Raw genomic sequence first — 26,662 nt, 5'->3', positions numbered from 1 at the left:
TCCCTGCATGCTTTAAAATAGTTTCAACAGATGGCTTCACTGGAACTATACAGCAAGGTAAGATTGTTTGCTTAAAGTGATGTGCCATTGGTTACTCTCAGGTACACAGTAGGGACGTCCATCAAGGATTTAAGATCTGCTTTACTAGTTACCCTTAAAAGAGCTGTAATTACTTCAATGTTAGACAACATTAGGAACAATGTTAATAAGGTATTATGATCAAATGTTCTGATTAAATGACCTGTATATATTTGCGTCTTCCTTTTAGAGGTTTGTGAGTTTTCATAACTCATGTCCTAAAAATTACATTTCCTGATTTTTGTGTGATGTTGATCCAAACATATATATATATATATGGATATAGAGATTTGATCTGAATTAACCTGCAGAAAGTACATGTGTGATTAAATCCTTATTTCAGTCAAATTAAAGCTTTGGTAAAGTGTGGATTGAATGTCATTGTAAAATCAACACATTCATAAAGGATTTCAGAATTTATTATAACTCAAAATGACTAATCCAGAGGAGGATGACCAGTGTTAATTTTTAACACAGTTTAAGAGGCTTTTATGCTGATGACTGACAAACTTCTTGCTTGGGTGAGGCAAGGATAGGCTTGTCATCAATGTCTTAATGTTCTTGATGTGTCATGCAAATGAAAATCTCTTCTTTCCTGAGCTGACTTAAAGTCCATGCAAAGTGTGTCCATCATGCATATCTCTATATCAATTATTCAGTATAGTGTCTGTTACAGTTTCACATGTACCTCTGATGATCTGTTCCTTTGTTAGGGAGCCAGTGTCTGGATTCCTGATCCAGATGCAGTCTGGGTGTCTGCCCTGCTCCTGCAGGACTTCAGTCCTGGAGATAAATATCTACAGCTACAGCTCTCTAATGGACAGGTGGGACATGCAGAGTTGTTTTCATCTTATCTTTCTTTTATTGTATATTTACGTTATTAATTCCTTAGGCTAAGGGGAATTTCAACTTTGCAATCTGTTGATTTGAGACATCATGTTACACGCATGTATAGACTGGAAATACTACACACAAGAGCAGTAAGGTCCCACTGAAATAAATTTTTTGGAGAGATTTAAGAGTGAGTGGGCTGCACAGAAACTAGTTCCCTTGAGCCATAGGGCATTCAGTGAGTTGCCCAAGGGCACCTTGGCAGTTCTCAGGAAATAAAACCGCCTCCTCTCCAGCTCCCAGTATCAATTCCGTATTTGTTGAATAATAGGGCTTGAATTGGAGACGTGATTTCCTACGGACTGTCCTACTGTCATTATAGTGGACTTTCTCATAGCATTCCACAATAACTAATTTCCCTTTTCTCTATTGGTAGGAGGTCCAGTACCCAGTGGGGCCCATCTCAGATCTTCCGCCTCTGGGAAACCCAGCCATCCTGGAGGGGGAAAATGATCTCACAGCTCTCAGCTTCCTCCATGAACCTGCTGTCCTGCACAACCTGCGGGTTCGATTCCTGGACTACAGCAGCATCTACACATACTGTGGTGAGCACTGAAGAAAGAAGAAGCAGACTAGCTATACCGTTTATGGCAGAGACAATGGGAGACAACATGAGTTACTGACAGTCGTTAGGTGTGTGCTGGCAAATAGCCAGAAACAGGCAGCTTCTGTGTGCTCTTATCTGCTTGATTATAGCTCGTCATTTTAACTTTTATTATGACAGGGCAGAGGTTGAGCCAGAGAGGCAGCTTCCCTCTACTGTACTTAAGTTGTTATTTCATATTTATGTTCTTAAGATGATGCCATTCTGGTTAAAGATGGCTTTTTTTTATTGTTTAATATCTAGTGACATGTTCTGACCTCTAACTGCTTACTGTGGTATTACCAACTAAAACTACTTGTATTATTCAAAACTTTTTGGGTACATTTTCTAAACAGGCAGGTATTGTATTTAGGCATTGAAAAAGTATTTATTCATGGAAGGGCAAACATTCCTGCTGATGTCCCTTCCTCTTCCTTTACAGGGATTGTGTTAGTGGCTATAAATCCCTATGACCAACTCCCCATATATGGAGAGGAGGTGATCGACGCTTACAGCGGTCAGGACATGGGTGACATGGAACCTCACATCTTTTCTGTGGCTGAGGAAGCATATCGCACCATGACCAGGTCAGTACTTAAACTCTATACAAGTAAACGTTCAGCAGCATCTGTTTTGCTTATGATTTGCTGTTCTTGCTAATGCTTTATTTAATGTTGTGTATACTGGATTATGAACTAATTTTGTATGTGTGTTTAGGGAGGAAAAGAACCAGTCTATCATCATCAGTGGAGAGTCTGGCTCTGGGAAAACAGTCTCAGCCAAATTCACCATGAGATACTTTGCTGTGGTTGGAGGAGCGTCACAGCAGACAAGTGTGGAGGAGAGGGTTCTGGCTTCAAACCCAATAATGGAGGTGAAAGATAATTGAACAGATTTGTTTTGTTAGAAATATATATCTTCTGATCGGTTGGTGTGTTTTTGTTCGAAACAAAAAACATTTTTATTGTACTGGTTTTTTTTTTAACAGTCCATTGGGAATGCAAAAACGACTCGAAATGACAACAGTAGTCGTTTTGGGAAGTACATCGAGATTGGCTTTGGCAGAAAAGGGGACATTATTGCTGCAAACATGAGGACCTATCTTCTGGAGAAGTCCAGGGTTGTTTTCCAAGTAAGTCAGAGAGATTTTACGTATTTTGGTGTAAAACAATATTCAATTTATGAATTGTTTTCTTTCATTTGTTTTTGTGCCTGGCAGGCCTCTGCCGAGAGGAACTACCACATCTTTTACCAGCTCTGTGCCTCCAGAGAGCTGCCTGAAATGAGATGCCTTAAACTGGGTGAAGCTTGTTTATCATGCTTTTCAGTTGACTGGGTCTTTAACACATTGACTCTCATAAAGTCTGTGTTGCTTTCAGACTGACTTGGTTGTTTTTAATTTGTCAGATGGACCGGAGCATTTTCGTTACACCAGTCAGGGAGGAGAGATGCAGATTCCTGGGACTGATGATTTGTCTGACCTCGAGCGCACCCAAAATGCTTTCACCATTCTGGGTACAGTATTGCATTCACCAATACACACAGACATTCAGTGGGAATTCTCTGATGTTTGATGCAGAGGGAAGATGTTTTTGTTTTTGCTGAATGATGTCTTTTGCTAATGGAAATAAGTAATTAAAAAAAAAAAAAGAAGAAGAAGAAAAAAAAACTCTGGGAGTGTTTGTAAAAATTGCAGGTGTGCAGCCTGACCAACAGATGGAGCTCTTCAGGATTCTGTCAGCTGTTCTTCACCTGGGAAACGTCAACATCCAAGCCAGTGGAAGAAGTGCTGAGCGGAGTTACATAGATGTGAGTAAAGGTGTTATTTGTAATTTTAATTGTTTATTTTTGTCTATCTGTTGTGGGTAAACACACTTTTTTTTTAGGCTGACGACCGCTCTCTGGCTGTCTTCTCCAAACTGTTGGGACTGGAGGGATCTCAGATTGCCCACTGGCTGTGTCACCGCAGGCTGGCTGTAGGGGGGGAGATGCTGGTCAAACCCATGACTGGTCAGCAGGCTCTGGAGGCCAGAGATGCACTGGCCAAACACATCTATGGCCAGTTGTTTACATGGACGGTCCAGAGGCTCAACTCTGCGCTATGCACACTCAGGGGAAAGACCAAGTCCTTCATTGGAGTGCTGGACATCTATGGGTGAGCTCTGCTAATTTGCATTGGAAGAATCAACAAATGATCTAAAGTGTGCTGCTACAAAGTTGGGCTGACAGGTGTTCTCTCTGTTCAGGTTTGAAACTTTTGATCGGAACAGTTTTGAACAGTTTTGTATAAATTATGCAAATGAAAAACTGCAACAGCAATTCAACAGGGTAAGTCGTGTAACATGTAGAATCACTGTCCCTTTAGTTTGTGTCTACACTCATTGTTCACTCATTGTTTCTGCACAAACTAGTTGCCAAATAATTTATTTTTTTACTCAAAAAAATCAGTCCAATCTGCCTTCCAGTGTATCATTCCAAACTCCAAATTAGTTTAAAGTTCCCATATTATGCTTCTTCTTCTTCTTATTATTATTATTATTTTCTTATTTCCTGTTTGGCATGTGAATTTGCATTTTAAAGCTATCCCTAACCCTAAGTTTTACAGTATGGTTATGTCTTTACTGTAATCAAAGGTAATGGTAAAAGAAACAATGCAACTGTGTCTGTTAGGATGTAAGGCTAAATTCGGTTGGCAGGGTAGAAAGACTCATCATCAGCAGATGTCCACACAACTGGTTTTGATAAGCTACTGTTATAACTGTTATTACTTGGGGCAGGTGTTGTGCTCTGCATTTAAGTATTCATCTATTCTCATGACAGAATGTCCCAGTAAAAACCTGCAACCAACCAGGAGAGAGCTCAATAAAAACTAAAAACTCAGGGAGAGTGGGGCGACGTCACATAACAGGCTTTAGTCGTTAGGTTAAAAATAAGGATAAAAAGAAGGGATAAATGGGGGATGGTAAAATGAATAAGGCAACATAGGACTGGAGAGTTAAACGTTAAAAGGAGCAGGAAAGGAAAAAAAATATTGAGAGTAGTGAAGTAAATACAGGAAGGGATAAATTGAAATGCTATAACATATAAGAGGAGATAAATAAAAAGGGTAAACACAATTAAATTAATGAAGGAAGGGAGAGATTAATCTTAAAAGGAGAGATCTAGAAGTGCTTCTGTGTCTCTCTTACCTGAGGAAAACAAGGAGACAGTCCAACTTGTGTGAAGAGTTGCTCTTTATGGACAAGACAACCTCACCCTCACTGTGTTGATCTTTTCTTGCAGTTTTTACATCTCAGAATACAGAGAATAAATCTGTGTCTTATTTGAGCCTTTTGAGCCCTCTTGATTGTCTTATTTTTTAATTGGCCTTTAACGTTACTATTTTTGATTTTCTTGCAGCATGTGTTCCACTTGGAGCAGGAGGAGTATGTCCGTGAGGAGCTGACGTGGAGCAGGATTGAGTTCAGTGACAATCAGCAGTGCATCGACCTTATAGAGGGACAACTGGGCCTGTTTGATCTGTTAGATGAGGAGTGCAGGGTCGGTTATTTTGTCCCCTCCCACACTCTAAGTCTTTTTTATTATTTGTTTTTCCCTCTGTCTGTTGATATATCTTCTTATCTTTCTCTGAGTTAAACAGTTTGCTGCTTTTAGCTTCTCATGTTCAAGTTAAATTGGCCTTTCCTCTGAACTTAAACTGTTATGCTAATGTGCTCTTGCATCATTATCTGTTTATGTTTAGATGCCCAAAGGTTCAGATGGGAGCTGGGTGAGGAAGCTGTATGATCAACACCTGACCAGCAAGCCCCACCCTCACTTTGGAAAACCTCGCATGTCCAACAGCGCCTTCATTGTTCTACACTTTGCTGACACTGTAAGTCAAAACACTGATTCCTTGACCACTAGAAGAAAAAAAAACAACAACTTTAGTACATGTTTTCTGTAGTCAATATCTCAGAATATCTATTTTTAAGTATGAATGTTTCTGCTAACAGAATGAAACGCTTTAGAATCTTAATGTTTACCTTTTGTTCATTCCTCAACAAGGTGCAATATGAGTGTGACAGCTTTTTGGACAAGAACCGAGACACTGTATTTGAGGAGCTCATTAACATTCTCAAAGCAAGTCAGGTAGGCATGTGCAATTTGTTAAGAGTATTGAATCTTACCATTTCTATCTAACAAAAGAACTCACTTGCATGTGTGTTTCCATGTGTGTGTGCGTCAGTCTGAGCTGGTGGCTGAGTTGTTCCAGCAGCAGGGAAACATGCCGCCTGTGGCCAATGGAAGTGTTCGCTCAGGAAAAAGAGCCACGAGGGAGCACAAACTCACAGTGGGCTTCCAGGTGAGCTGGTTTTTTACTGCATACGTTTTTCTTGATTGGGCAGAGATTCTGTGTTTTGTTTCACTTTGCTTCGCATTGGTGCCCGTCAGTTCCGTCAGTCTCTTCAGATGTTAATGGACACTCTGAACAGCACCACTCCTCACTACGTTCGCTGTATTAAACCCAACGACCTCAAAGAACCATTTCTGTATGTATGGTCTTGTTTAACTTTGATTTATTGTTTTGTGTTGTTATTGTTTGCACCAAGCAATATAACAGTCTTGCTTTATTAGGTTTGACCCAAGGAGGACAGTCCAGCAGCTGAGAGCCTGTGGGGTGCTAGAGACAATTCGTATCAGTGCTGCGGGTTATCCATCCAGGTGATTTTATTATTTTTAATCTCTGCAAAGACTGTATACAGTAAGAGAACATGTCATGTGGTTAAAGACATATGAAGGGGAATTTCTGTAAAAAAAAGATAAGATAAGATAATCCTTTATTCATCTCGCAAGCGGAGAAATGTACAGTGTTACAGCAGCAAAAAAGGATAGCAGAAGAAAATCACACAGTGCAAAAAATTAAAATAGATTTAAATATAAATGTAGAAAAAATATGCATCAAAACGATAATTAAAGAGCTAGTAAAATATGCATCAAAGCCACATGAAGGTAGACCTTTCCAACCAAATGGAAGGAAAAAAAGGAACACACCCGTATCTATGTAATTGTATCTAACTAGTTAATATATATAACAACATTACAAGCTGAATTTGTTTCATTTCGTAGCCATAAGGCATGGATTAAAGAGAAGGGAACCAACAACAATGTCACGTTCGTGGTCTCTATTCATCTACTTTTTTTCAAACAGGTCTTTCAGTATCCAGTTTTTGAAATCATCATATAACGGAGGGATATCTATGAGCGTTGATGCTGGGAAAGGATTAATGTAACACTAACGCATAAAATCTCCTGTAATAACTCAGATGTTAAAATTGGATTACATGCAACTACTTGGACTACATTGAAATAGAAAAGGACAGGAGCACAAGCTGCTTTCTCTAACATTTCGGTTCCAATATTTTTTTCTCCCAGGTGGACTTATGAGGAGTTCTTCAGTAGGTACCGTCTTCTTCTACCAGGTCCTCAAAGCCCGGATCAGGCCCAAGCTGCATGCAGACGGGCTCTTCCTGAGCTCATCCCAGACCAAGACCAATACTGCTTTGGAAAAACAAAAGTTTTTTTTCGGGCTGGACAGGTTGCTCTGCTTGAGAGGCTGAGAGCTGAAAAGCTGCGTCTTGCTGCTGTGATCATCCAGAGCCGGGTGAAAGGATGGCTGGCAAAGATTCGATACACCAGGATCTGCTGGGCAACTGTCACTATACAGAGATACTGCAGAGGAACCCTGGCCAGACAGTGAGAAGATAACATTTGTATATATATATTAATACTGTGTTTGTTGTTGTTGTGATGGGCTACTATAGTGTTTTGTTGTCTCCTTAAGGTTAAATTACTTAAATTAACCATCATAAATGACAAATAATAACCATATATATATATATATATATATGATTTTGTATCTGTTAGCAAAACTACATATTCGTTGACAGAAATTTTTGGAAAGAAAAAGAATAGTCCAAAACTTACAATTAACTCGGAAAATGTACAATTCAATTTCTCCAGACTGGCCCTGACTCTGCGCTACAGCAAGGCTGCTTTAGTAATCCAGAAGACTTACCGCATGGCCGTGGTCAGACAGTTGTTCCTCATGATCCGACAAGCCACCATCACCATCCAGGCATTCACCAGGGGCACACTGACACGGCGCAGATTTAGACAGGTCAGCGTTTAATTGCAGACTTAATCACACTGTTGAGCAAACTCTTCTTACCCTTTTTAAAAAATGTTTGTCCATGTTCCAATCACTTAGTTGCTGGTGGAGAGGGCCACCGTTTTGCTCCAGGCAAGAGTGCGTGGTTGGCTTGCGAGGAGGGTGTACAGACGAATACATGCAGCAGTTTTGTTCATGCAGTGCTGTGCACGACGCCGGGCTGCCAGAAGAGAGCTGCTGAAGCTTAAGACAGAAGCCCGCTCAGTGGAGAAGTACAGAGAGCTCAATAAAGGCATGGAGGTCAAACTGATGCAGCTGCAGCTGAAAGCAGACCATGAGGTGGGTGAGGGTTGGATCTTTTGATTCTTCAAGGATGTCAAATTTATTTTGAAGATTCTGTTATCTATTTTTTTTTTCTTTTCTAATGATAAAGTTGTGTTTGCTTGTGTCCAGGCAAGGGAGAGTGCAACTTTGAGAGAGACGCTGAATACAGAGCGAGATGCCAGCAATCATGAGATGGACGCTTTGAGGGCCACAATACAGAAGCTGGAGAGCCAGAGGCAGGAAAAGGTGCAGCCCATTCCCGTTATCAGCGAGAAGGAGCTGGAGGAAAGAAGGAGAGCAGAGGAGAAGGCTGCTGAGGAGATCCTTCAGCTAAAACAAGTAGGTTTTTCCTCCCACAGAGTAACATGACGTATCAAACCATGTTGGTGGTGGTGTTTTATTAAGGGAAAATAATAGATATATAGAAATGATAGAAATGATTGATAGATAGATAGATAGATAGATAGATAGATAGATAGATAGATAGATAGATAGATAGATAGATAGATAGATAGATAGATAGATAGATAGATAGATAGATAGATAGATAGATAGATAGATAGATAGATAGATAGATAGATAGATAGATAGATAGATACGTTATTGATCCTGAGGGAAATTCAATAATACTGGCTGTTTAAAAAGTTTTTTTTTTTTCCCATGTGTTTATTGCTTCAACCAATTCTGTCTTCTGTTTTAAGGAGCTGCAAGTGCTGCAGAAAGAAAAAGACAGTTTCTGCAAAGAGAGAGAGGATCTCTCAGCTCGTTTGCTTGAACTAGAAAAATCACAAGAAGGTAGATTCTCACTTAAAGTAGTAGCATCATACATGTTGCACTTCACAACTACCGTTGTAATTCTCTCTTCCTCTTTGTATTCTTACTTTTTCTTACACGGGTGCAGAGTGTGCACAGGAGACCATGTCTAAGGCAAGTGCTGCTCTGAGGGCAGAGCTCGACGAGGAAAGGAGAAAATATCAAGGTCTCCTTAGAGAGTTCACCCGACTGGAGCAGAGATATGACAACCTCAGGGAAATGAGTCTGCTCACTGAGGTTTATAACCACACTCACACACTTTAATAATTACGCGTAAGTTTCACTCAAAAAGACCACTGGGTAGATGAGACTGTGTCTGTGTGTGTTTTCTTTTCTCCACAGCGCACCAAAGGCCACAGAAGGACAGACTCCACCCAAAGTCTTAGCCTGGAGCCTCTCTCTCCCTCCCCCATCCCGCTTTCCCCCCAGTCTCTCACCCCACTCTCCCTGTCACCCTTCCCATCTGCTTTCTCTTCTCCAGAGATGGTCCGCAGGGTCAGTGTGACGTCTCCCTCCTTGGGTAGGAAACTCTCAATGTGGAGCTCTGAAACGCCAATGGTGAGAGAATGTTTTTTTTACAAGTGGTCCAAATTGGTCTGTTAATTATGCTTTGGGCACTCTTCCAACTTCCATCATGATCGAGTTGATAGGATGATAAAATGTCAAACTGTGTTTCTGTTTTTCATGGACAGGACCAGCTGATGGAGAGGATGGATGTAGCCAAAGACCCAGCAGTGAAGATGAAGGCGGAGGACCTGGCTCATGCTTACGATGCAGTACGAGTGGCCAACAAGTCAGTCTGTCAATGATATATTCCTTTTGAGAATACCAGCCTGCTTTATCTTCACAATTTTGCTTTCATTTCTGCTGGATGGATCCACTTAGTGACCGTATCTCTTCTGTCCCCTCGTCTGTCTTAGGTTTCTGGAGAGCCAGCTGCGTGGTCAGTACAGTCAGTGGGAAGGGGATCTGGAGGCTCTGAGGTTCCAGCTCAGTCAGGCGATCTCTGGTTCTTCCTCCTCTGCAGAAAGACAGGTACTTCTGAATACGTATCCTAGGTGCATAAAGGAAACTCTTTAAAAAGTATGTAATAATTAAAAGAAACATACTAGAGTGTGTGTTTCCCCCTGTTGCCCTAAATATTCTGGGATGTTATTTTATGCTTTTATTCTATATAAGGTTACATTGGATGACTTGAAAGGCACCGTCAAACAAATGAAATGTATTATTATTATTATTATTATTATTATTATTATTATGTACTACCTGCTGTCATAAACTTTAAATAAATCAACGAAGGCTGCTGTGAATGAACTCCTTAAAAGATGGAGCCTTTCCTTTTTGAGTCAGTATTGTTGTGTGCATCAGAAATCCAGCATGTAAGTGTCTTTGTGTCTAAAGGATCTGCAGGAACTACTTGAGGCCAGAGAACAAGAGTGTGTCAGATTGAGGAGAGAGTTGAAGGAGCTGAAGAACACAACCTCACTCAGAAGACTCCTGGCACACGGTACGATCACTTAGATAGCATATTTAATTACTAAAGACAAACTTTCTCCATGTGAGGTTGTCGTTTGAAATTCTTCTCACTCACTATTTGTTCATTTTATGTTTTGACAAGCATTTTTGGAAGAAAGTGTTTGGCTATGAAGGTCTCACTCTTTATTACAGCATGTACAGTAGCTTTATTGGGTTTAGAAAAGTATAATGTTCCTAGAAGGAGAACAAACTGGTTAAAATGAAAAAGTAAACATTTAAGATTACAGAAACATCGTCATTTTGATAGGTAGTATTAAAAACATACAGCTCCATTATCCTCTCTTACTCACCAGGTTTATGTGTGAGCATGGTGAGGATGATTGAGCACAGCAATATTCCAGTTAATGTATCTTCCATCACACCTACTGTACTACTCCTTTTTTTTTTTTTTTTAGCTTGTACTGCTTTCTCATTTATTTGTGTTGTGATGTTTTCTATTTCTAGTTCTCCCATCGTCATTAACTTCAGAAGCCTCTCCCTCTCCATCTCTATCTCGACCAAAGCCGGCATCTGTCACTGGTTTGTTGGAGTGTAGAAAGAAAGATGAAAACAAGCTCATTAAGAACCTTATTGCAGGTGAGACAGATACCCGTCAACTGTGTGCTCACACTTCATGTGCATCTTTATTTATCCCTGGGGTATTTGATTCTCTCTCTATATATATACATTTATTTAATTATTAGTTAAACTTAGTTTTTTTCGTTAGGTAGCATGATAAGAAGTGTAATAGTATTTCACATAATTTAAGTATTTTGGTACTAGATCATACATGAGGGGACTTGAGTGTAATGCTGTAACTGTGTCACCAGTTTACTGGACTGCTAATGTGGTCTCACAGTTTTGTAACCTTGTATGGTCTCTTAGTACGACTCACATGAATAAACTTTTATTTCAGCCAGCTCTTAAAGCTGACGAACATGACCGTGTTCACTCTGCCACTGCTGTTCTCTCTCGCTGTTGTCCAGACATCCGTGTCGACAGTGCCTTGTCTCTGCCTCCTGGCCTTCCTGCCAGAGTGCTCTTCCTGTGTGTTCGTCATGCCGACTGCAGTGGAGACCAGACTCAGGCTCGCTCCCTGTGCAGCGCTGCTGTCACTGCTATGAAGGCAGCTCTGAAGGTAACCTGAGGTCTCAATTTCATCGCTGCACCATATGGCTGAGGTTGAATGCATTAAAGTAGCAAACCTCACATCAGTCAGGTTGTCATTTAAAAAGACTCATAAACATTTGACTTTGAAACACTTTGAAACACACATGATTGTCTTATCCTTGTTGTGTGTCCAGCCACTACAATCTAGCCTCTAAACAGCTAACTTAATGACATCAAAGCCAATATATATTTTTAAAAACATTTTTATTAAATGATTAAAACATAGTAACAGTAATTTTTAAAAACATGATTTCATATAAAAAGTCCGCCATATACTTTTGTATTATTTAATGTCTTATCTTTCCCTGCAGAAACATAGTAATGATGTTGACATGTCAGCTTTGTGGCTGAAAAACGCTTGTTTGTTGCATGACCTGTTGACCCAGTACTCTCCGAAACAGGTAGGATTTTTATTTTCATTTTTGACTGAGATTATATTTGTAACCTAAAGCACTTTGAAATCAACAGTCTTATTGCTGTATATCCATAGTTGTAGTAGTTGTTGTCACTTTATTAATGACTGACCGGCTTGATTACTTGTCAGACCCTCGACTCAGATGATCTCATTCCACTAAGCACTGATCTTTCTGACTTGATCCGTGCTCTGAGTGACCTCTGCATCCAGGCGTATCAACAGCTCCTCTCCATCACTGAAAAGCGTCTACAGAACCTCATAGGTACCACTGCTAAATGACATATATGTTCTCCTCTCCAATACTCTCCACTTATAACCTATTTTTACATCTCTCTCTTAGTCCCTGCTATGTTGGAGAGCGAGACAATACCCGGTTTGTCTGCGTCAGCTGTAAAGTTAGTGACATCCAGAAAGCGAGCAGGATCAGATCCCAGGCCTGTAGGTGGCGATGTTCCCACTATGGCGTCGGTGCTGCGGGAGCTGGGTGCCCTTCACTCTGCTCTGACCCATCAGGCTCTGCCCCTCACTCAGATGGAGCAGGCCTTTCACCAGCTCACCTATCTCATCTCAGCCTCTGCCCTCAACAGCCTCCTACTGAGGAAAGACATGTGTTCCTGGAGTCGTGGCATGCAAATTCGGTAGAATTTTTAACGACCATAAATGAAACTTGAATAGTATCATTATTGATTATTTGTACAATACAGTCATGTATGAAGCTTACCAATTAGCAGACACATTTTGTATAAACAATTACTGACATTATAGAAAAGAAGCTTTAAATAACTAGTTACTTCAGTTTTTACATCCAAAAAGGAGATTCAACTTTTTTACTCCCACCTACTTCTCTATTAATAATTGTGTCCGTTTTTTTAGGGGAGATTTTATTGAAAAGCTGATGTATTTGTTGTGATAGACTCAACCTGAGTTTATATTAATGTGCTCACCTTCTTTATTTCAACCTGTATATATAAACAGATCATTTTTATGGTCCTCTCTTGTCACTAAGCTACAATGTGAGCCTGCTGGAGGAGTGGCTACGGAGCCGGGGTCTGCAGGCAGGGGGCGCTGTGGCCACACTGGAGCCCCTCATCCAGGCAGTTCAGCTGTTGCAGGCTGGAAAAAAGACGGAGGTGGATGCACAGGCTATTGTACAGACCTGCACTGCTCTATCCAGCCAGAAGGTGGCTCTCTACCTCTCTTAATCATTTTTGAAAAGAGCGTTTAAATTATATTTGAATTGTATTTAACTGCTTAATTATTCCTCGACAGATTGTGAAGATTTTGACCCTCTACACCCCCCACAGTGACCACGATGAAAGAGTCACACTTAATTTCATCCGCACTGTCCAGGTATCATCCACAGCTGACTGGGTTTATTTGTTTATTCATTTACAGATCAGTCTTAAAGTATCTTTTCTTTTCTTGTAGGGCCTCCTTAAAGAGCGCTCTGACGGTCAGCCTCCACAGCTCCTGATGGATGTTAGGCGAGTGTTTCCTGTCACATTTCCCTACTCGCCTCCCCCCACCCTCCATTCTGAGCAGTTAGTCATCCCCGACTCCCTCAAGATCTCTTTTCTACGCAGAGCCTGAAGAACAGTATGTCCAGCCTTTGAAGCGGGGTCTCTTTGGAGAAAATACATTACATTTTATATTATAAACAACTCCAAATTTAATGAATCCTTTGCATTTGATATCACTTCCTTCTGTCCTTATGATGAACTTTTGTGTGTGTTTTTTTTTTATTTAAATATTTGTGAATTGTACTTAGAATTATGTTCATATTTTTCTCCTTAGACTAAAAGGGGGAAAATATTCAAATATATTTCAAAAGTGTGCATGGAGTTAGAGAGGGCACAATAACAGAATGCAGTTTTACAAACAAGGAAACACCTTTGGCTTGTTCTTTTAGTTTTTAAAACATATTTTATTGGAAGCAGAAACACAATGAGACTGCAGTCCCAGTAACCTCAACCTCCAATAAGAACAACCAGAATTAAAAAAAAACCCTCAAAAATTAGAAACATCTCCTGTATAAAAAAATTCTCATGCGAGTACTTTGTACCACTACACATCATCATAAGTCATACATATTTATATATTCACAAACATTTGAAAAATAGAAAACAATAATGTAATATCAAAATAAAAGGAGACAACAATTGGCAGTTCACATCAAATAATTATGCGTGCTGGCACAATACATTTTATTCTTCTTCTTCTTTCTTTTTTTTTTTTTTAATTGTTCCTGTCATGCACCTTTTCTGGATAACAGAACGGGTGTCTGTCTGTAGGCGTGTCTGTGTCAGACTTGGTCAGCTCGACAGAATGGATCATGCATGTCTGTCTGCTTCGTGTCTGTGTGCTTTTCATTGTGCTTCTACATCCTCATTCTTAACTCTTGTGTGTATTCAACATGCCTGTCTAACACAACCAACACGCAGACTGAGCCTCTGAAGGAAGAGGAAATCCCTCCACTGAAGTATCATTGTCAACAGCAATAAAGAAAGATCTTTTTCTTGGCATTTCCATCTATGTGACAGTTGTGTACCTGTTGTTTTAAAGTGTTAAAAGACTGTGCAGATGTCCCCTTCAATAAAAGACCTTGTACACACAATAGAGTGACATGTTAAATTTAGCTCTTTTGAAGTGGTACTTTTCCTTTGTATAGTCTTTAAGAAGGTATATAATGCCGGTGCTGAAATCAGAAGCAAAGCCTGTATTTAATGGGCTCTCAATCAAGCCTGGTAAATAATCAGATTGCAATCTGAGTGCAAATTGCTTGTCATTCAACTCTGGTGTGTACATGGCCTTCCTATATCTTCCAATAATAGCTACATATCCACAGTGGGCACACACACACACACACACACACACACACACACACACACAAGCACGCATGCTTGCACACACAATCTCTAACTGCCCAATCATCCAGAGCAAAATTCAAGTCTACAAAAGAGCAGCAAACTTCACTTCAGATAGTCTGACATGTTTGTTACATCTGAGCTATTTACAACGCCCAAAAGCAGCAACAAATCGATCACTACTCTCCATGCTATGCTCCTCCTCACTGAAAAACTGTCAGAACAAACTTCCATCTCAACAACATCTGTTATATTTTGCCCATTAAAATAGAGACAGCATTTACAAAATATCAGACAAAGACGTGTGCTGATATAAGAAGAAGAATTCACAATGTAAACATTATGAGACTGCTTCAAAAATGACTCGTATACATAGATATTTTTTTTCTAGATTAGATGCATAGAGTTCAGTTACACCTTGTTCAATAGAGGGGGCCTGTTCAGTTAAAAGTTGATGATCAGGTGCTTTAAGGGTGAAGGTCCTCATCAGTGACGACTTAACAGAGGCAGGAACAGAAGAAAAAAATACCCTGTTATTTTTCGATCTGGAGTCGTACTCATGTTTAAAGTCTATGATCTTTGACATCATGGAGTTCTTTTTCTCCACAGAAGACAAACAAAGCCATAAATAAACCAATCAATATTTTTTCAAAGGTGTTTTCAAAAAAAGGTGACTTGAAGGACATGCTGGAAAGGTTTTTTTTTTTTAAGATCCTAGTCTAAGATCAAGCCTTGTTGTGTAATGCCTGTCATGTCATGAATAAATGAAAATACAATGAAAATCAGAGTATCAACTGTGTTTTAAAGACCATGTGCTTCTAAATCCCTACATCTTGACTAAACTGCAGGCCCTCTTTGAAATGTCAGATCCAGACTTGTTGCGGTCTGGAACTGCAGCCCTTTAGCAGAGGTCTGACTGCTCAGTGTGAGAGAGCAGGGCTTCAGCACCTGCAGGGGATCATTAAAGATCATGGGTGGTAGACCATAAGCGATCAGTCGTCTCCCACAGATACAGGTTGTGTTTTTATTTCCATCTCCTCTGATATAGATTTGTAAATTATCTTCAAGTTTTTGAGAAGAAGGTTGGCAGTAATCGTTTTTCTTCTTTTCGTATATTTTCAAAGGGGCTGTGTAGCATTGGAATGTTTTGAGTTACACAAAGAAGACCAAAAATAAACTAAGCTCCCCTCCCTGAAGTCAAAAACACTTCCTCAAAAATATCTAATCTGAGAGGGAACGACCCCCTCTGTGTGATGCTCTCTGCTCGTGATGGCTTCCTGTGATTACATTTGCAAGTAACAGGCAACACGGACGGCTACATGAGGTCAACATTAGAACGTCGTACAGACACACTCACACAAGATATACACCCAAACTTACACAAACAAAGTCTGGTGAACCACAGTGCTCCAGGGCATGTTTTTCATCAAACTCATCTCTCTATGCAGTTGCTGTACAGGAGAAGGACAGACTGTACGAGGCTCGACAAGACAAGGCATTGTGGGTGTCAGGCAGTGTGCTCTGTTACAGGGTAGACGGACAAAAGACAGACAAAGACAATCTTTCAAGTACCACACGTCCATCGACCAATCCTGTAAATAACTACATACCTGTATATCTTTTATATTTTATATATATATATATATATATATATATAATGATATATAGAATCATTTCAATATAAAATAATTTAGAGGAAGAAAGCAGTAAATAAATAATTTCTTGTAACTAAATATTGCTTTGTTCCCATTTTGTGATATCTGGAATGTTTTAGGCTTCGCAGCCATTTTGTTGTCGTCAACAGATCTGTTGGACAGTTGGTCCTGTTGTGCTTGGGGCAGGTCTTGGCATATTTCAGTGATTATCTGTTGGCACTTGTGGTGCCTTTCTCTGAACGGGTGCAGGCCAGGGAAGGGAGTGGCGAGAAGAAAGAAGGGTGAAAACAAAATGAAAATAAATAGTGAGAAAGAAAGAAAAATGTTCAAGGCTACAAGATATCTCTCACCCTAACTTTTCAATCAGGGCGTACTTGTGTACTTGTGTGGATACATGTATGTGTTGTATGGCATTACTGACCTCTTTGAGTAGAGGAAAGTTGATATGCACTCTATAGTTAAAATCTATGTATTGTTCATCAAAAGGATGGCTGATAATATCTACAACAATAACGAGATGGGTGCTATTTTTTCAAATGAAATCAGTGATGAATTCTTTAGCACTCTGTCCTCTCCACTGAAATTTGTGTATTTACAGCACTGGATGTGTGTTACTGTTGTCTTTTCTGTGCTTTTACAACACTGGATCATCAGGGCAGTGGCTAGCAGTGGCTCAGAGGAGCTCCATGGCAGAAGGTGGCCACATCTGTTTGAGCTTCAGATGGGTTGAATTTAGTTGTTTGTGTCACTTAGCCGCGTCCCTCCTCTGCAGAGCGCTGGTCAGATTTGAGCTTGACAAACTCCTTGGCCACGTCGTCATTGTTGCGCTGGGAGAGGATCCGCAGGACTGTGAGGCCCGTCTCGTCCATGTTGATGCGTTTACCCAATGGCAGCCAGCAGGCCGCGCTTCCTTTGGAGGCTAGGTCCTTGAGCTGCAGGACAGACATGCCCACTGTGCGGTCTTCTCGGGCAAAGCAGTAATCCTTCACACACACCTGTAGCTCGTAGCATTCAGGACCCACCTCACTGCTGAGGGTGCTGCCATGAAGAAGGAAAGTCAGGTAAAATTTAGCAAGACGAAAACATGACATCAGTAAAACATTTGGGGCTCAGTCCGTAGACACTTGGGTTGGGAACCGGAAGATCGCCCCAATGCGGATAAAAAAAATATGGAAGTTGGTCTGGTAGCTGGAGAGGTGCCAAACCACTTCTTGAGCACTGCTGAGGAGCCCTGAACACACAACCCTCTCTGACATCTTTCTATTAATGCATGTCCTAATTCAGGCCTGTGTGTGTGAGAAGCATGTCTCTACAATAACAAAGTGGGAGCCACAATTCCCCCTAAGTATATAAAATATAATAAAAAAAGAATAAAAATGTAAAATGAAAAAAAACCTATTGAAGATATAATTCTATATCATCTTGCCAATTAACATTGTTATGCTAATGAGGCCCAACTGTACACAAGTAATATGAATTCATGATTTTTAATTGAAAGGTTAAGAATAAGTACAACAAATAATTAGCCTAATTACTCACAAAGTGAAGGTCTCATTATATTTGGGAGCCCAGCTGTTGTTCTTCGACTTGGTGGCAAACTTCCTCTTCTTGTCACTGAGGTGAGGGCCGATGATAAAGACCTCCACAAAAGGCCGGAATATTCCCTGTGTCTGCCACCTCAGGTCATTGGCAGCCACCACTGAGAGAAAGAGAGAGTGAGAGGACACGGAGAGAAAGAGAGTGGGAAGGTGTGGGTGAGAGAGAGGCACATAGAGAGCCGGTAGAGAAAATGTGTGAAAAGTGAGAAAATGCTTGAGAGAAAGGAAAATTCAGTACAAGAAAATACTGGCTGAACAAACGATTTCAGACAGAGATAAGGAACAATTTTGATTTATTTCATTACAATTCAAAATGTTCTTTAGCTGCTGAAAATAAGAATGGCACTGGCTTTTATGACAATGCCATTGCACAGTCAAAGTATAAATATTCAATTGTATTTATGCATTGGCTTCCAACTATGACTTTTGACCAAAAAAAAGTACATCTGAAATAGTTGTTAAAGTGGCTTAAAGGATTTATTATTCTGAAGCAGCATTATGCAGGTAAAGTAATAAGTGAACAAGTTAATGCACATTCATCAGCTCTCTGTGGATGCAATTATTTGTAACATTTTAAAAAGCTGGAGTAATATGATTTATTTAATACTCTTGTCTCTTTACATTAATAGTTGATCTATTGATCTCTATATATCTTAACTGCCTTTGTTTTGTTAAAACTAGAACTAGGGGCTGGAATATGCTGACCCCCCTCTGTGAATTGGTTGTTACTTCTGCAGAGGGTTGAAGAATTTCTTTCCTTGTCATAGCTTATATTTTTTGCACGTCCAAAACAAGATAACTTGTGAGCACACCATATATTCAATATGTGAGTGTTTCTGCTTGTCATATTTTAAACATAGTAAAGATGGTGTAACGAGAGGTCCACAAAATAGCTTTGTCCAAAGATATGAAACTTATCATCACATGATTTTCTCAATAGTCCAAGTATGATCCTCTTTCACAGAGATGGATCTGTTGTCATGGAAGTTTTTTTTTTTTACCTTTCATGATTTAATCTATAACACTTTTAAGGACTGTCCCCCTGAAACTAATCATACACTGTAAGATGCTAAAGGAAGTGTAAGCAATTTCAAAAAGCAATTAAGCTGTACTTTAGTTGGGATCGCGCTGTTGAAAAAAATATCTCCTCAAAATGATCTGTGATGCTTACTGGTCCACGGGTCAATTTTCAAAAATAAAAAAGGTTTCCTTACCTTTGACTGTGACCTTGTGCTCTCCAGTATTGGGGTGAGTGAAAATCTCCACATGGATAGACACCTCTCCAACAGCATCGTCCACCCCAGAGCCTAACCGAGCAGAGAGAGAGAAGATATTAGAACCTTTGATTTAGAAACCATGTGCTCTTAGTGCTCCTATCACAGACCAAACACCCACACAAAACACTGAGCCTTTTATTTCCCCAAATTCTCCTGCTCATTTTGAAAGTTTATAGACCAAGTCCAGTTCCATTGAATGAATACAACAATGAAATGGACTTGGGATAGCCCTTTGAAAACATTGATGAGGAAAATCCTTTGTAAGATTAAAGTTATGAAGTGTGACAGGAGAACTTGCTAGGCACAGTGATCTGCTATGCATATGTTGTGGCCTGGAAGTGGACAGTCAGACAAAGCTGCTATGAGTGGGCATCATTGATTTAATATATGAATTACTGCTATTGTCTGTAATGCAGAGAAGTATGAAAACATGTATATGAGGATCACATAAAGCCTCTTATAACAGCTAAGCAATAACTGTAAAACAACCGTAAATATAATCATTGTGTTAAAGCCTTCAGGAAGACATTCGCTGTTGGCTGAGTACTCTTTGCATAGGTTCATCCATACACATGTAATAATTTGAATCCAGAGGGGACAGTAATTTGAGCCCACTCATAGGCGCAAGTGTCAATAGGGATGCAGGGTGCTTATAATAGAGGTAGAGAGGAAGAAGAGAGATGCTGGAGAAGGTCATTTGACAATAAAGATCCACTGTCACAGATCATGTTAAAACATGCTCAGTTGGATCTTGACAGGTGGACACATCCATTCCTCGGTCAAGACTTTTACCCAACTATGGTTAGAGAAAGGACTAGAAAGGGAAGGAAATAGACAGTTCAGCCTCTCAGATCTGTTGATGAAGGACAGTACGACTTATACCCAGTTCTCCAAATACATATGCACTGTGTGAAGGCTTGGTGTACAAAAAAGAAATGAAGACCAGACTTGTTCTTGTAATATTATCAATATATTAAGGTTTTAAAAATAGTCCGAGGTCAAACTTGGATGATTCTCTGTATTTTAACCCTGAATACCAAACAAAAATCAGAGTTGTTCCCCCTTCAAACAATACAACACAACTCTGGACATGAACCACAGTTCAGGTCTTGGGGTTCCTGGTCCTCTACTTGTAGCTGTATGAATGTTTTAATTTGCAGAAGACAGTGATGGCGTCACTCAGGCTCAAACTCAAAGTCTGGGAGGGGGCTGATGACAAACCCGTCCTTGGTGTGTCTGTGTGGTTATTATGCTGCATGTGAACAAGTGGTTGAGATACACATAGAACTCCAAAAGGATGCAGTGACAGATGGACATTAATTTTCAATGTTTTAATTAGTGTGTTCGCTCTGTCAACGGTATCTTTGTGGTAGAGACCAGCAGCCTGTGTGTGTGTGTTTTTAACTAGCCGCCCACTAAACAAGGTGTCTGTGGGAGTTAGACGGCAGAGTGTTCCTGGCATGCTGCGCCCTGCATCTCTCCAGGGAGCATTATGGGAAAGTTGTTTTTGCTGCCAACCGGACTAAAGAGAGCAGCAGTAATCCATCTGGCCTTGCCTCCTCTGTGGAGGATGTCCATACAAGATGAGAAAATTTTGCCGGCTGGGAGGCAGGAAGATGTTGCCAAGAAATTGACAGCTTTTCTTCTCCAATAAACACTGCGATCAGAGGTGCACATTTTGTGACATATTGAAAATCTCCAGCAAATTAGACATTAAATCCCAATCTTGTACTGTGATTTTGTGACTCAGCGTCACCCGAGTTGAAGACTTATTAACAAATGACCCTTGATTTTTTCATTTTCAAATAATGCAGCTCACAGCCTGCAGTATGTAGGAAAGACTGTCATCACTGATCAGAAGCACCAGTGTACATAAGAAGATATCCCCCCTGAGCTTTGTTTAGTCTCCCTCTCATCTTTTAATCATCTCTTGTGAAATGGTTGGAAAGACTGCAGAAATATGCACTGAAATCTGCTACGAAGGAGAGCCATTTGCATCATTGTTACAGTCAAGGACATCCAGCAGGTTGCAGGAAGGGTTGAGAAACACACCTTCACAACGAGAGCAGAGAAAGAGCACAAGCTCAATTTAGTAAGAAAGTGGATTTGAAAATGGAAATGTTGATTTATACTTAATCTGTTTAAAATAACAAAAACAAAAAGGGAGTAGAGAGTTTTGGATGGTTTTAATTTTGCCTTCAACAACGAAACTTTAAGCTTTGGATATACTGAAGACGTTGATTTCAAGTTGTTGAAGGGAGTGTTTTTAGAAGGAAAAATGTAGAGAAATATTTAGCTTCAGTTTGTTGGCCAAGAATGTTTATCAATTCTGACATGGAAAGTCAATATTAAAATCAAGAATTAAACATTCAGGCTTCAGATAATGAACATTTGAGTCTCACAAGATTGTTGTTGGACTGTTGTACTGTCAGGGAGTATTCTGTCAGTAATTTGATCCAAAAAGAGAAAAAAGAAAGACAGAAAGTCTGCTGAAATCATCAGTAGGTTCATCAGATTTTAGAGTACATTTACGTCCGTCCTTATGCAACAAAGCCAATTGGTATGCAACATGGTTTTATATAGTCTATTTCCTTAAATTGTAACTATTCTAAATACATCTGTATTTAGAGTTTACATAGGAGTGTATGTGTGCTCGGGAATGTGCAACATCAAATAAAAAAAATCAAACAACAACCTTAAACTGCAACAAACACTTTAGCTGAGCTTTTGCATCATCCTGCACAAATTTTAGTGAGTAAGAGTCAGATCTTAATGATCCTTATCTGAAGTGACATAAATCTAACCACCTGACCTGAGGGATGGCTTCTTATTGGTTTAATCTGTAGAGGGAGGATGAGTTGAGCACCCTTTCTCATCATTCCTGTAGGGAGAGCTGCTCTGCACGTGGGAGCTGTGTTTGTCCATCTCTTTCTGTGTTTGTGTGTGATTACAGAGCAGGCAAGGACAGGGAGCCCTCCCAGACAAACTGAGCCAACAGCCATCTTCATCATAATCCTCACCCTCTTCATCACTGTCTTACATTTCGGGCACAGTTGGAGAGGGGGAATCATGGGGGATTGCCTCTCTGTGTATCCTCACTGATACACCTGGTTTGTGCTTTGAGGACGATTCTCCTCGGACACATTTGCTTTGATCAGTCAATTACTCTGCCTTACACACACACACACACACACACACACACACACACACACACACACTCTCTCTCTCTCACACACACACAAGCCTGCTCAGCACAGGCCTCTGTGTGACATCATGCTGGATCAGGATTTTTCCACACTCTAATGCATTTTGGTTGTATTTTTGTCTGATGTCAGCACATCATGCTTCAGTGTCTGCTCATACATACAGTCATTGTCGTATGTATTTAGTGCAGCTCCATACAATCAGACATCAGTGTGTACATTACATGCATTGATGCATAAAGTCTATGTTATTATTGTTTTGATAGGCGTACAAAATGTGTGAGAAAAGAATGCAGAGAACGGGAGAGCGTATGTTCAGTGTGTGCGTTGCATTTGTCTGCTGGGATGACTTTGAGCAGGCAGGGGGAGTTTCAGGATGCACATGATTGGGAGTGGAAGGTGGAGAGAGTTGGGTTTTGGTTTGGGAGGTTTTTTTTATTGTAGTCCTGGATGTCTCAGGTCCTGAGCCTGAGTGTCACATACCCTTTTCTGGGTAAACATCCTCACTAGTGGTGAACCTAACCCCCTTCCCGTTGAACACTGACCCACAGAGGGGACAGAAGGAAGGAGTGGACAGAGAAAGAAGAAACACGTACAAATATGAGCTTCATAGAAAAAAGTAAAACACACTAACATTTATGAGTTTCGATGGGAGAAATTGAGGATGCAAAATTGTTATTTCAATCTTTTTTTTTTTTTCTTTTTAATTTTTATCTACTGCATAAACATGCTTAGCTCAAACAGACCCATTGCCGGAAAAAATGTCTCACTCCCTAAACTCCACATAATTGTGCTAATTACATTTTATATCCTGAGAGATGATGGCTGTTAAGTAGCCAATTGCCAATTGTAGGACTGAGGCTTAGTAGTAAGAGAAAAAGACAGGGTAGATATTTATTCTTCCTTTGCAAATAGCTGTCAGATCATTTAAAGAGTAGTCTCCGTGTTTCCAGAGGCTGGCTACCAGGAGACTCAGCATTTCTGAGAAGAGAAAAACTATTATGTAGCTGCAGCATTGACTTCAGGCTCTATAAAGCATGTAAGATATTTTCAGTATATAGAGATGAGCATTTGGGAAACCTTGACGTCCACAGAGAGGTGGGAGAAACTAAGCACAGAAGCTCCTCTGAGTAAGCAGAGCAACAAATGTTGATTTAATGGTCGGAATCAGAAAATGTTGTAAGCTTAGAAAAAAAGGAAGATACTTGAAATAGAGAGAATACACAGTTTCCCAAAGACAGAGAAATAAAGGTTACCTTGTGAGGTCTGTGACTGAACAAAGGTCTTAATGAGTTTGTCTGTAGCTTGGGTGTAGAGCGACAGGGCGTAGTGGAGCGACAAGAGGTCAGGACTCTTCTCCAGGAAAGTCTTTTTTAGACCCACACCACCAGCATGGAAATATTGCTAACAGAGAAACAGACAAATTACATACATCAAACTTACTTTAATGACTCTTGGAAAAGGCATCTTGATTTCAGAGCTACAAATCTATCACCTTTCCAAGAGCAAATATTTCTGTTGTGGAAAATAAATGTTAAAGGATTTGGATATAATCCTTGTAATTCTAAAGCCTGTTATACATAAAAGAAACAAAACAAAATACTTTGATAAAGATGCAAATACAGTTGTAAAAGCAGAAAAATACAAAATGATAGAAAGCACACATTAAAAACATAAACGCAGTGCTTGTTTCAGCCTAAAATATACAATGTGTGTTGTTTTCTTTCTTATTAGCTATAAATGCTGTTGAGGCCTCTAACTCAATCAGAAAATATGCCAAAAATGTCATGCCTCTTGTTCGTATGGTCTCAACTGATTTGTATTAGCATCTAAACACAAGAACAAATCACTGATTAAAGATGAAAATTGAAATGCAAAGACAACAAGAGGAAGCTAGAAGGTATTATACTACATTTTTGAGGACAATCAAAAAATCAGGCCTGACAACTAAAACTTAGACAGAAGTAAAAGCGAAAGTAAAAGGGAGTTTGTACCTTGATGGTATCCAGGGCCAGCTCTATCACAGCACACTGCTTCGGGGAGAGGGCTTTAGCTTCCTCACGAACCATGTGCTCCTGAGGATGACAAAAAGAGCGAAAAAGACCAAGGTTACCACTTTTTCCATTCATACGGTCTGTCTCACATTCTAAACGATCAGAGATCTGAAGCACTGAGGCCCATCCCAGAGGATAACGGTGTAAAAAAATATTGTACCTTCAGCTTGGACAGCTGTCCCAGCTCCTTGGCAGCGTTAAAGATGAGCTGAGTGCCCTGAAAGTGACAGATAGATGAAAGGTAGACAGAAAAAGAGATAGAAAACTATTATTATCGTGATGTCATTGAGAAGCATGTGAACGGCTTAGTGTCACACACAGGACAGCAACGTTTCTGACACACACGTTCATAAACACTCTCTAAGCTGATGTCAAGGTACTTATTCCTCTAAGTGTTTTTATCACATGTATCTGTGTTCCTATTCATTTTAAAACATCACACTTGGATGCACAGTCCATACAAACACACACATACAGAAACACACACACAGTAAGACATTTCAGTACAAAGAGAAGGGAAAGTGGCTCAGCTCGTAGAAAGAACACATACTCATGCACATACTCAAACATACACACTGTCTGCAGCTTTACATTTGCACTATGGTGCAAGCAGTTGCAGCAATTCACTTAAAGGTCATCCTAATGCAAAACTCTGGTAAGAGAATACTTCAGGAAGTGCTGCTGTGAGAACCTTCAAAATCTATGATTTCAGCCTCAGACATGAATTATGCTTTTTCAATGAAACGCCTATCCATGTAGGTTAAAACATTTTTAAAAACAACATAAAAAAGCCATTCTGTGAATAAGTGATCTGTTTTAGTTGAATCATTAATAGTGTGCACACATGGAACTGAGACGTAAGTTGTGTTTAAGATACTTGAAGTTCAGTTAGATAAGAAACACATGGAAGGGTTATGAAAAATGTATCCAGCCACCCTCCTTTGTTGTTCTTTTATTCTGCTGCAGAACATGCTGTGATGTAAATTCCTACTTAATCCACAATATTCTGACCCTACAAGAATACATTTGTGTTAAAATGTTCCATCTACTGTAGGTCAAACTGCAACTTGCTTGCAGTATTGCCATATCAAGCTCAGACATTTAACCGGCATCACAGCTAATCCACACCCTATTCTCCATCGGTGATTTTTGCAGCACTGTCTAAAGAAATCACTTAAAATAAGCACACGTTGTTGTTGTTTTTTAAATCTGATCAAGTGAGTAATGAACTACTTGACCTATGTTTTATGGTGCATTTTAGCTGCAAATGTCTACATGTTGAGAGTTTTTGTCCTGTGGTGAGGCTGGGAGCGTGGGCAGCCACTGATGCAGCATTTTACAGTATATAAACAGCACTATAGAGGAATGTTGTGTGAAAACAAAAGTGAAAAATCGATATTTCCACTGCTTTGTTTCTTTGGCGAGCTGAGGGAGAAAGATGGAGACACAAAGAGAGGACATAAAGGAGAGAGACAAGACACATTGATCTAAAGGGTTTTAGTCCTTACATCACTGTGAGAAGCATTCTTCAGCCTCCCCTGGAAAGAGAGCATGTGGTTAATACTTTAAACAATTACCAGTCCCTGCAGCGTGACTACACTCTGGCTGGATAGATTAAAATATGCAATCAAATGTCAACATGTTGCTTTTCACAAAATGTAAATTCTAACTTCCAAAGACGTCAACCTCTTTAAGTTCTTTCAATTAGCCATCCTTCCAAAGCAGCAACTACATGTTTTGTGCCTTATCACAAAAAAAGAAAATTATGTTTAACAAACTGCTGTTTGTCAGACAAAGAACAACGTTAAAGCTGACAGGATTAAATTGGAACTGTCAAAATTTGCTTAGAAATATGCTGGAAACACGTGCTTTCACAGTATTGTGCTTTGTTTTATTTGACAATCTCATTTTAGGCTACTTGTATTAAACAATGATTCTTGAAAAAACATTTTCTACATTTACAACTCAGTGTATGTTATAGAAAAGTCAAAGTACAAATTTTGCTCAGCATTAAAGAGGGAAGCTAATTGCACTGTGAGGTCTTTAGCCAGACTGAATACAGGGGTAAACA

At 39.9% G+C, this 26,662-nt stretch overlaps 2 protein-coding genes across 4 annotated transcripts in view; one reads left to right on the top strand and one right to left on the bottom strand.

The window, feature by feature from the left end:
* Positions 1-30: 30 nt before the first annotated feature.
* Positions 31-14,956, top strand: LOC306828580 (unconventional myosin-Va; the record flags this gene model as incomplete). The annotated part of the gene is made up of 35 exons (XM_079351101.1): positions 31-57; positions 792-902; positions 1,346-1,514; positions 1,995-2,139; positions 2,270-2,426; positions 2,541-2,684; positions 2,772-2,853; positions 2,960-3,067; positions 3,249-3,361; positions 3,439-3,707; positions 3,799-3,880; positions 4,952-5,092; positions 5,295-5,426; positions 5,600-5,683; positions 5,781-5,897; positions 5,987-6,084; positions 6,170-6,256; positions 6,968-7,288; positions 7,556-7,712; positions 7,803-8,042; positions 8,157-8,366; positions 8,729-8,822; positions 8,929-9,077; positions 9,183-9,398; positions 9,533-9,633; positions 9,761-9,875; positions 10,242-10,347; positions 10,821-10,952; positions 11,342-11,493; positions 11,837-11,926; positions 12,070-12,202; positions 12,281-12,578; positions 12,947-13,121; positions 13,210-13,290; positions 13,369-14,956. 35 exons carry the CDS (start codon positions 31-33, stop codon positions 13,528-13,530), a joined length of 4,998 nt encoding a protein of 1,665 aa, XP_079207227.1. The 3' UTR covers positions 13,531-14,956.
* Positions 14,957-16,447: 1,491 nt separating this feature from the next.
* unc13a (unc-13 homolog A (C. elegans)) overlaps positions 16,448-26,662 on the bottom strand; it is a 43,811-nt gene continuing 33,596 nt past the window's right edge. For all 3 annotated transcript variants that reach the window (XM_079350185.1, XM_079350187.1, XM_079350186.1), the window contains 8 exons: positions 26,100-26,129; positions 24,752-24,808; positions 24,532-24,612; positions 23,794-23,941; positions 23,021-23,077; positions 19,272-19,364; positions 17,999-18,158; positions 16,448-17,497 (listed from right to left, as the gene is read on the bottom strand). In XM_079350185.1, coding sequence (XP_079206311.1) covers positions 17,209-17,497; positions 17,999-18,158; positions 19,272-19,364; positions 23,021-23,077; positions 23,794-23,941; positions 24,532-24,612; positions 24,752-24,808; positions 26,100-26,129 — 915 coding nt within the window. In that variant the 3' untranslated portion in view covers positions 16,448-17,208. The remainder of the gene's footprint in view (positions 17,498-17,998; positions 18,159-19,271; positions 19,365-23,020; positions 23,078-23,793; positions 23,942-24,531; positions 24,613-24,751; positions 24,809-26,099; positions 26,130-26,662) is intronic.

Source organism: Symphodus melops (assembly GCF_947650265.1).
Source record: "Symphodus melops genome assembly, chromosome: 8".
Lineage (NCBI taxonomy): Eukaryota > Metazoa > Chordata > Actinopteri > Labriformes > Labridae > Symphodus > Symphodus melops.
The sequence above is the reverse complement of the archived record's forward strand: the minus strand, read 5'-3'. Positions and strand labels throughout refer to the sequence as shown.